General features: G+C 46.0%; 1 protein-coding gene across 1 annotated transcript; it reads left to right on the forward strand.

Annotated features, from left to right (window-relative positions):
- The first annotated feature begins 703 nt into the window (after positions 1-703).
- gmppb (GDP-mannose pyrophosphorylase B) lies at positions 704-10003 on the forward strand. Its single transcript, XM_066673211.1, has 10 exons — positions 704-953; positions 1847-2064; positions 2412-2492; positions 2633-2681; positions 4139-4281; positions 4622-4780; positions 4914-4992; positions 5873-6000; positions 6279-6461; positions 7564-10003. Exons 2-10 carry the CDS (start codon positions 1936-1938, stop codon positions 7693-7695), a joined length of 1083 nt encoding a protein of 360 aa, XP_066529308.1. The 5' UTR covers positions 704-953; positions 1847-1935; the 3' UTR covers positions 7696-10003.
- The last annotated feature ends 765 nt before the right edge of the window (positions 10004-10768 follow it).

Here is a 10768-nt window from a genome sequence, read left to right on the forward strand (position 1 = left end):
AGTCAAACTCAGAAGCAGACTGTATATGTAACTTAATATTTTTGACTCCATATACATTAATATCGTGTATAATAATGTCTTTTGTGGGTTATTTAAAGTTTTTTTTTTGTTTGTTTTTATTTTGTTTTGTTCTGACAGCGCCGTGTTTTCACTTCCGCGCCACGTTGCTGTTCGCTGATTGGCTCAAGCTGAGGACGAATGGGGCGCGTCCAAATCACACACAGTGGAATATACCATTAATGCAGAAGGCGAGGGGGTGTGCAGATAATTTATCTTTAAAGATTATGTAGCGAATACTAATCCTGAGATAACAAATACACTAAAATACTCTTAAAAATACAATTGCATAAATGGCTGTTATTAAACTGTAACCACACACATTCACTTGGGGATCTCGGAAATGCCACTATTGACTTGAATATTAAATAAAACTTATTTAAAAAATTATAAAAAACGTTTCTGGAGATGAGTTTGTAAACATTTAACGTAATTATAAAAGTGTTTAAATCTGCAGACGTCTGGCACCTACCATGATCACAATGAGCTGATGGTTTCTCTAGAAATTAGGTTATGGGTTTGATTTATTCAGTTTTATATCTGAAAGATGTTAATTATTTGAAATCATGCAAGTGTTTTTAATTAAAGGACACGAGAAGACGAACGGTGAATGAATAATTGTGTAGTTCCCCTTTAAGGAAGTGGTACGCTCTGCTGACCGTTGACCCGCTGCGTCCTGAGGAGGCCGTCCCTCCTGTTTCGGCTACGGGGATCAGAGTGCGTATTCCGGGCTGTCATTCAGTGAAACATCGGTGTGTGCCACTCTTTTGGAGCCACTTTAAAAGGCGGGGAGAAGCTGATACCTGTGGCCGCCGCTCTGGAGCCGGAGAGCCGCTCTTTAATCCGAGGTTCAGCGGAGTTTGTGAGGAGCGCGAAGCAGTGACGGCTCGGTGAAGGTTTGTTCTTCTATATCTCTGTTAACATCATAATTTCTCTGACCCAGGTGTGCTGTAATGGCTGTATCTGAGTGTGTACCCTGTCCCGGGGCTGTGACAGTTGAGGCGGTAAATGAGGATAAAGAGGAGCTGAGGCTGGGCTCCTCTCAGGGAAAGTTGTGCAGCTTAGTGCGGGGTGGAAAAATGTTTCTAACGCTCGGAGAATTATACAGTGATTTCGGAAATCATAATATGGACAAACCTTCTCATGGGTTTCCACCGTTTCAGCCTAGAATAGATAGGACCTGCTGTAAAGACTGTGGCAGTGTCTCTGTGTCAAAGAGAGTCCTGTCAGAATGAAGTGTTGGAGGCTGTTTGAAATATCACTTACTCACCACGAACTCTCCTTGTCCCCTGTGTGTATGGGTTATGTTTCTTAGAATTAATCAGAATGAACACCGATGTGTGTGTATGAGTCGTGCTGTTGATGCTAGAAGGTGTAGTGGTGGAACATTTCTAATGTGAAGCTGCACTTTTCCAAACACAATCTCAGAGACGTGGATTCACACAGACAGAGTTTCATACCTCACACACCTAGGGAGCCAATCACATCAACAGATCGGGAGCGCTCTAGCTGTAGATGACAGACAGGGGGTTGGGTCCAGAGGATTTTATCTTGGAAATAGAGTCTACATCTTTAATGTTGACCTATGAATGTTTGATTTGCTCTGTGTAAATAATAATCAATAATCTGAAAGAAGCCGGAGGTGAGGAAAGGAAGGTTTATCCGAAGGCCGTAGGACACAGACACGTACGGAATCGTGTTACTGTGGTGAAGAATGAATGGCATCTATATTCCTTGCGTCACGTCTCCATTGTGTGTTGTCTGAATCAGCTCCTCCTTTCCTTCTCAGGTTCTTCAGGTGGAAGCCGGTTGTACCTGATGCTCCTGTGCATCCTGACCGTCTCGGCCTACAGCTAACGGCTCTTTACTCTTTCCACGATGAAAGCTCTGATTCTTGTTGGAGGATATGGCACCAGATTGCGGCCCCTCACCCTCAGCGTGCCCAAGCCCCTGGTGGAGTTCTGCAACAAACCCATTCTCCTCCATCAGGTGGAGGCTTTGGTGAAGGTAGGTAGGTCGTTCTGAAAATGCTCGATGGTCAGTCTCTTGGGCGTGAGCTTGTGCCCACAGTGCAGTGCCTGACCACTAGTTATTCACTAGTTATTTCTAGGACAAACTGTCGATCTCAGAGGGTGTGTGTTGTGACAGACCTAGTGTGGGTTGTGTTTCGTGGGGGTGGAGCATCCTCTGTATTCACTGCAAAGTGTGTGAAAAATGAACCCTGGATGAATGAATAAGGACGTCCTTAGAATGAAAGTAAATAAGGACAGGTGCAGGATGTTTGCTCGCTCAGGTTTTACTTTCTTTGCTTGAGAATAATGGCATCACCTTGTTTGTTCTGCTCGTACGGACAGGCTGGAGTCCGGCACGTCATCCTGGCCGTGAGTTACATGTCTGAGCTCCTGGAGAGGGAGATGAAGGCACAGGAGCAGAGGGTGAGACTCATTTGATTGTACATGTTTTGCTCTGGAATGACGTGTGGACGCTAAAGTTAACAGGATATGAGAAGAGCAGCGTCCTTGTGTCGAGCTGTAAATGCTGAGCGATTAATAATAATCTGTTCTGGCTTCAACAGCTCGGGATAAAGATCTCCCTTTCACATGAGAAGGAGCCGCTGGGAACAGGTTGGTTTAACTTTAACCCTTTAAATGGTCAGGAGCGGCAGGCTTTTAAGATAATAATAAACCTGGGTTAAACTGAAAGGGTCTTCAGTTTAGAGAAAGACAGTGTGACTGACTGAGTGAGCGAACGAGTGACTGGGCGAGAGTGTGAGTGACCTGGTGAGCGTGCAAGTGACTGAGCGAGCTTGTGAGTGAATGGGTGAGTGTGTGAGTGTGCGAGTGACCGGGTGAGCAAGCGTGTGAGTGACTGGGTGAGAGTGTGACCGGGTGAGTGTGCGAGTGACCGGGTGAGTGAGCGTGCCAGTGAATGGGTGACCGGGTGAGCGAGCGTGCAAGTGACTGGGTGACCGGGTGAGTGAGCGTGCGAGTGACTGGGTGACCGGGTGAGTGAGCGTGCGAGTGACTGGGTGACCGGGTGAGTGAGCGTGCGAGTGACTGGGTGACCGGTTGAGTGAGCGTGCGAGTGACTGGGTGACCAGGTGAGTGAGCGTGCGAGTGACTGGGTGACCGGGTGAGTGAGCGTGCGAGTGACTGGGTGACCGGGTGAGTGAGCGTGCGAGTGACTGGGTGACCGGGTGAGTGAGCGTGCGAGTGACTGGGTGACCGGGTGAGTGAGCGTGCGAGTGACTGGGTGAGCGAGCGTGCGTGCGAGTGACTGGGTGACCGGGTGAGCGAGCGAGCATGCGAGTGACTGGGTGACTGGGTGAGTGAGCGTGCCAGTGAATGGGTGACCGGGTGAGCGAGCGTGCCAGTGACTGGGTGACCGGGTGAGCGAGCGTGCGAGTTATTGGGTGACTGGGTGAGCGAGCGTGCGAGTGACTGGGTGACCGGGTGAGCGAGCGTGCGAGTGACTGGGTGACCGGATGAGCGAGCGTGCGAGTGACTGAGCGAGCGTGTGAGTGAATGGGTGAGAGTGTGAGTGTGCGAGTGACTGGGTGACCGGGTGAGTGAGTGTGCGAGTGACTGAGCGAGCGTGTGAGTGAATGGGTGAGAGTGTAAGCGTGCGAGTGACTGGGTGACCGGGTGAGTGAGTGTGCGAGTGACTGAGCGAGCGTGTGAGTGAATGGGTGAGAGTGTGAGTGTGCGAGTGACTGGGTGACCGGGTGAGTGAGAGTGCGAGTGAATGGGTGAGAGTGTGAGTGACTGGGTGAGTGAGTGTGCGAGTGACCGTGTGAGCGACCGAGCAAGTGAATGGGTGAGCATGTGAGTGACAGGGTGAGCGAGCAAGCAAGTGACCGGGTGAGCGAGCGTGTGGGTGACTGGGTGAGAGTGTGATACGCTGTCCATGGTGTGTTCCAGTTAAACTCTGGACCCACCGCGGCACTGAACAGGATGTGTTTATAGAAGATGAATGAATGAATGAATGAATCGTTTGTTTTCGAAGTCCCAGGAGGTTATATAATAAAAATCTGTATCAGAGCGTTCAATAATGTTAACTCTTCTGACGTCTCGTCCTGTAGCCGGTCCACTCGCTCTGGCCCGAGAGCTGCTGACCGACAACGACGAGCCCTTCTTCGTGCTCAACAGTGACGTCATCTGCGACTTCCCGTTCGAAGACATGCTTAAATTTCATAAGAACCACGGCAAAGAAGGCACCATTGTCGTGAGTCAGAACTTATTATCAACACAGTCTCACTTCCACTTCATTAGAAACACCTGCCTTTGATTTACATTCACTGTCCATTTTATGAGCTCCATCTACTTCACAGCACTGTAAACAGGTGTAGAGTTACAGAATGTAGGTCTGACTCTGGGTTAAAGGGCTGCTAATAAGATGGAGCAGTGGTTCCAAAGCATTCCTTTCCATTTCATGCCTTTACACAGGGGTTAAATAAAAGCTGTGTGTTCATAATATAACACCTTTATGCACAGGGCTGTTTACAGATGTATGAGTGCATAGCGCCTCTCTCTGGACTGACCCTGTGATCATGTGGATGCTGCAGGTAACGAAAGTAGAGGAGCCTTCAAAGTATGGAGTGGTGGTGTATGAGGGAGAGACTGGACGCATTCATCGCTTTGTGGAGAAGCCCCAGGTTTTCGTTTCCAATAAGATCAACGCTGGGATGTACATCTTCAGCCCCTCCATGCTCAGCAGAATCCAGGTGAGTGACCCGTGAGCTCCAGATGGATGGAGAGTAAACGTTGCTGACCCTGATCGCCGGCTTTCTGACAGGGTTCTTAGAGTGAGGTTCTGTTTCATTTTCTTGATGATGTATTCTCTCTGCTTCTCCACAGCTGCGACCCACCTCCATCGAGAAGGAGATTTTCCCAGTCATGGCTCAGGAGGGGCACCTTTATGCCATGGAGCTGCAAGGTACTGCCCCTCTTACCCAAACCCTGTGTCTGACTCTGTGGCAAAAACCACGTGTTGCTACTTCATTTGCTTTTATTTGCGAAGAGGGAATTGAGCAAGTGCCTGTTGTTGATGCTGTTTGGTTTTCATCCTGAACTTGTTAGTTTCAGCAGGCAGCAGTGTTCTAGATAAGGGTTAAGGAACATGTTTAATTTGTATTTGATGAACATCAGTGGCCTATAAGTGAGTCTTTAAGGCATAACTTCATATATGATAATTCAATATCAATATATATCGCAATATAAAATATTTCAATAACGATATGATATTTAAACACATTTTAAATGTTTCAATACACATTAGCTACAGCATCTGTCTCTGACTGACGGTCATTAGAGGGCACTGTCATCAGCTCAGCACTCAATTTAAAATTTACTTTAAAAATATTAATATTGACAAATCCAATAGGTTTGTGTTTGAGGGAGACATCACGTTTCTTGCTTTTACTGTTCATATCGACAGGAGAATTATATCTTATCGACTGAAATTAAGAAATATATCGTGATGTAAATGTTGGCCGTATCATCCAGCCCTAAATTCAGCCCACATCGATGAATCGAATAGTCTTTGGGAAAAGGGAGGAGGGGCAGGTATTTTGAGGTGATTCCTTTTCACCACCACGGATGGATTAAGTGACTCCATTTTGTCGCTGTGACTCTCCACAAGGACCAGCTGACATCGCGACACGCGGCGTTAACCAAACTCTAAACAGACTCCTCTCACAGAGATTATCCAGAAAAGAGACATGTCTTGCGTCGACAATGACCCTGTTTCCTTTTTAAATTTCACTGCTGCTGTTGTTTAAATAATTTTAGTCCTCTCTCTCGCTTGTGTGTGGCAGGATTCTGGATGGACATCGGGCAGCCTAAAGACTTCCTGACCGGCATGTGCATGTACCTCCAGTCTGTGAGACAGCACGCTCCAGACAGGCTCCGCACTGGACCCGGCTTCCTCGGAAATGTCCTGGTGGTGAGAACTTTAGTGTTGACTTGTGAATGGCGTGTATTTCCACTAGGGGGCGGCATGAGATAATCACTACTGTCCACGAGGCTGTCAGGTTCTGTCACTGTTCCTTTATCAGACGAAGAATAACCGTAAAATCACACTGTTTAACATTTTCAGGATATAAACAGCATTAAAATAGAGTCTTGAGGGGGTAGTGAAAATGAATGAAGTGTTTTGCAGAGCTGTACTGTAATGGGTGCTCCTCTTGAACCCTGAATTCTACGCCTTTAACCAACCTCCAGGACCCCACTGCGGTGATCGGGAAGAACTGCACTCTGGGGCCGAACGTGACGATTGGTGCCGGTGTGGTTCTGGAGGACGGCGTTCGGATCAAGCGCTGCACGGTGCTGAAGGGCGCTCACATCCGCTCTCACTCCTGGCTGGAGTCCTGCATCGTGGGCTGGAGCTCTTCTGTAGGACAGTGGGTGAGGACTCCAGTCGTGTTGCTTCTGCTTTGTCTCAGTGTGTTTTGTTCCCTGCTGTAGTCCCCACCCCTCACCTGTGAACTGTCAGTTGCTCAGAGGCTGGTCATCCACAGCTGCTTCTTTGTGGTTACATCTTAATTTGGTCTTTTTATGTTTTATAGTTCATGGATGGACATAGGTTTAATATTCTCTCAGCTTTGTTTATTTTTATTGTGTTTTGTGACAACATCAAACCCACCTTTGGCTCGTGCTTCCTGCCTCCTCCATCATTGTGACACCACCTGCTGCACCCCAGGCTTTATCAGACTTCAGTTGAGGTGTTATTACAAGCTGCCGTCTCTATTTTAAGGCAGATGTGATGAAGCCATGTGACTGAGGCTTGTGGATGATCGCTCTGATCTGAGAATAGAGAGCCATGGGTATTTAATAACGAGAACATTGATATGACGTTATATCACGTGTAAATCTTGGTTTAAAGTGGGTTTACACGAACGGTTCTTGCATTATTTATATTATTGCATCATTAAGTTTCACCCCCATTGATGTCACAGCCTTTTGTGGGCGGGGACTCGAGAAAACAAATGTCCTTCTTCACTGAGTGGCTCCTTCATTTCCATGCTAACCAGCAGTGCTGTCTGTCAGCTGACATGAGGGGATTGGCAGTTAGTGTTCTCCTCCAAGCGTGTCGCAGTCTAGTGACGTAGTATTTGCAGCAGTTAGTGTCTGTTCCTCCATTTGTTAAAGCGACACTAGGTAGTATTTACCTTTTTAAAAATACAGTTTCACATTTGTTGTGATGCTCCACTGAGCTGTAAGAGGGAGAATAGAGCTTCTGTCATTGCTAGTCCAGGCTCAGCACTGCAGAAATGGCACTATGGAACTTCTGGATGCAGGCAGGAATCACACAATTCTTTCTCTGTCTCCTCCTTGACTTCAGGAGAATGCTGTAAAAGTCAGTTACCCTCTGCGACTCTAGGGGGAGCCCACTGGCAAAATGCAAACCTTACTTATTGTTACTTTAAAGTGGGGAATAGAACTGAGTGGAAATCCAAGGTAATTGTGTTCTCACTGTGGTAAAGACACTGCTTCTGTTCTGTCTCAGGTGCGGATGGAGAATGTGACGGTTCTGGGAGAAGACGTGATCGTAAATGATGAGCTCTACCTCAACGGTGCCAACGTTCTGCCCCACAAGTCCATCACAGACTCTGTGCCCGAGCCTCGCATCATCATGTAGAACACACAGTCACACACACATTCTAACACACACTCACTAAGTGCCCGAGTGTGTGTTGAGAGGGGGCGGTCCCAGGCAGGTTAGCGAGGACCTCGAGCTGAAAACTGACCAATAGGGAACAGGGGGTGAGAACCTGGTGGAATATATTTGGTGAGATTTTTAAGGGTTGGGAGATAGAGACAGTTCTAAGAAAAACGTATGCAATCTACAAACACACGTCTGTGTTTACGCCTCGTGTCTCTGGGCCTGGATGAAGGTTCGTGTAGATTAGATGTTCCTGTGCGTTTGACACAGGCCTCACTTCAGCACTGTGCTTTGTAGCAGTGGCTTCTAACACTGAGCTCATTTGTGGCAAAGGCTGGAAATGACGTCACATTGCCTTAAAAACAAATGAGGGACGATGCGTGTCCCTTATGCAGCTTTTTCATCTCGTCTTTTGAGTCTTTATTTCCTTGCTTCTGTTCGACGCTGAGGATTCGTGATGGTCTGAGGCTGTCCTGGGAATGGCTTGTATATTTGTATGTATGTATGATGTATGTATGTAGTTCAGGCTCAGTTTAGCTAAGCCTGGACCTCTGATTATGGGCCGTAGGATCTGATTACACTGTTATTACACAAGTTAAAGGGGAATGATACTGGACATTCAGAGGTTAAGTTTGTAAACAGGTCCTTGGGTTCGGATGTGAACGCTCCGGTGGTGATAGGAACCAGACGTCTGCTTTAAAAGCTGATAACTATTACACAAATTGCCTGACACTTTCCAAACAGCCGTTGACAGAATAAAAAGAATTCTTCTGTTATAACGAACACAGCTGTGTACATTCGCCATGAGCAGCAGTCCGCGATGTGCAGCGGTGTTGTTGGTAAAAGAGGCTCATCCATGAAGTGGAGAGAAGAAAAGAAGGGGTGTTTTGATTCTCATTTGGTTTAAGTTCTGGATTGACGTGCTCTGCCACGTGAGGTCCCAAAATGATCTGCTGTTTTACCATTTACAAACACCCCAGCTCTTCCAACCCCTGCTTCATCACTGTTACCACCACCAGCTGTAAATAAGTCAGTGTCGCGCTGATCCAGTTCACATCGGACCACAAGGAATCACTTTATTTACCGTTAGTCTAGTTCCCCTTTAATATGGAATCACAGCAACAGATGCAGCAACACTAAGATACAAAGCCATGCTGTAGTGTTAGAACGAAGGCCCTCTGTTTTCAAACCTACTGATTATTTACGCATTACGCGTGTGTTGTGTGAAAGCCCCGTCCTGTAGCTGCCTGCCAGAGATTACAGCGAATGTGGAATGGCAACAGCGCGAACAACAACTGCAATGTCTTGACTCTCTCAGTAAAAAAGCAAGAGCCCACTGAAGTATTGGATCGATCCCACTGTCCGAGCCCCGACGATATGAACCCTTTTAATGAAGACGTTTTTTTATCAAAAGTAATATAAATAGTTTAAACGAGATGTCTGTCTGGTGTTTGATTTATTTCTTTTTGTTATAAACCTCTCTCTACTGCTGTGACCAAAGACACAGGAACCTCACAAAACATTGAAGGAAATGTGTCTGATTCTAAAAAAAACTGGAAGAAAGCCTAGTTGGCATTAAATCTGAAGGGGCATGAAAAATGAACAGTGGTATGGGCTTTTACATAAATCAGTGTTTCTCTCTTTTCTCACGGCTTATTTACAAAAATGCGGAGGCCAAAGGGCTGTCATCATCTTGATAAAGCAGTCGTAGGAAAGTTAGGTTAAAGCTCTCACACAGCTTCACTGCTGCTGTCGTTAAATAAACTGGACCTAGTTATTTGTTAACCACGAAGTGGCCTTTGCTGTGAATGTCCACGTGCCCTAAAGCCCCAGACGTGTCTCCAGTGAGCGGAATCATTACTGAGTCAGAATCAGTAGAAAATCCTGGATCTGAATCAGACCCTGAATCAAATCTAAGTTAAGAATCACTTTTTACTCATTTACATCTCAGACACTGGTATTGAGTTCTGATTCTGTTCTGTTTGTGTTTGTGTCGTGTCACAGACTCTGGGGCTTTAGCATTTTATTTAAAACTGATCCAAAACTTGGAGGCTTTGGCTGCTGTGTTTATTCTTGTGCTGAGAAGCTTGATCATTATTTTACTCGCCTCACAACTCCTTTTCCTGAGCATGGATTTACATGACTCTGCCCACTTCACAGGGAACAGGAATCCTGAAGTTTGAGATCCTACAAAACCTCTCCACAGAGGCCTGCTGAGTGTACGCCTTCATAATATAAATAAGGTGTGGGAATGAGATCTTAATGTGTGCGAACTAGTTAAGATATGGGAACCACATTCAAAATAATGTGTGAGAAATATCCTTAAGGTTTGGCAACAACGTGTCTCCTGCATTAAATATCTCACTCCCATGACTTAATAATAAATGTGTTCCCTCACATTATTATTATTATGTTGTTCGCACTCATTAAGTTAATTTTATTATGAAGGGAAGTCACAGGGCTCCATATGTTTCCATCCAAGGCCACATTCTCTTAGTTTGTTCCAAATATGTGTAAAGTAAACAGAGTGCGTCGTCGTGGACGCAGGTTTAATGGAACAGAGATAAAAATAAGAGGACTTACAGAAACCAATGCTAGTTTGTAATATTCATCCCAGGCTGCTATGACTAACGTAAACAACACTGTAACTTCCGATTCGCCGTGACGTGACCCACAGGAAAGGCTTAAAATAAATTAAACAGAGGCTCTTTGTGGTCAGTTTTGGTCACTTTTATATGTCCTGCCTTAAAAAGGCAAGAACACAGAGAGTGTGGGATACACAGCCTGGGGAGGGATGACTGAGGGATGAGTGTGAGTGATATCACAAATCACTGGGGACAAAACATTTTGAATCATTCACCAAGACATGAAAAAGTATGTCCACCATATCGTCGCTGTCCAATTAAAAAGAAAATGTAGCTGTACAGGAGGAGGATAATCTTTCTTAGCTTTCAGTGAAAGTGAATGTAAAAAGATTTAATTTGGAGTCATTTTGGAGCATTTCTACTGCCTCATTCATAATGAGGTTTATACACAGTGTGAAGGGCAG

This window comes from Hoplias malabaricus, chromosome 5, assembly GCF_029633855.1.
Source record: "Hoplias malabaricus isolate fHopMal1 chromosome 5, fHopMal1.hap1, whole genome shotgun sequence".
Taxonomy (NCBI): domain Eukaryota; kingdom Metazoa; phylum Chordata; class Actinopteri; order Characiformes; family Erythrinidae; genus Hoplias; species Hoplias malabaricus.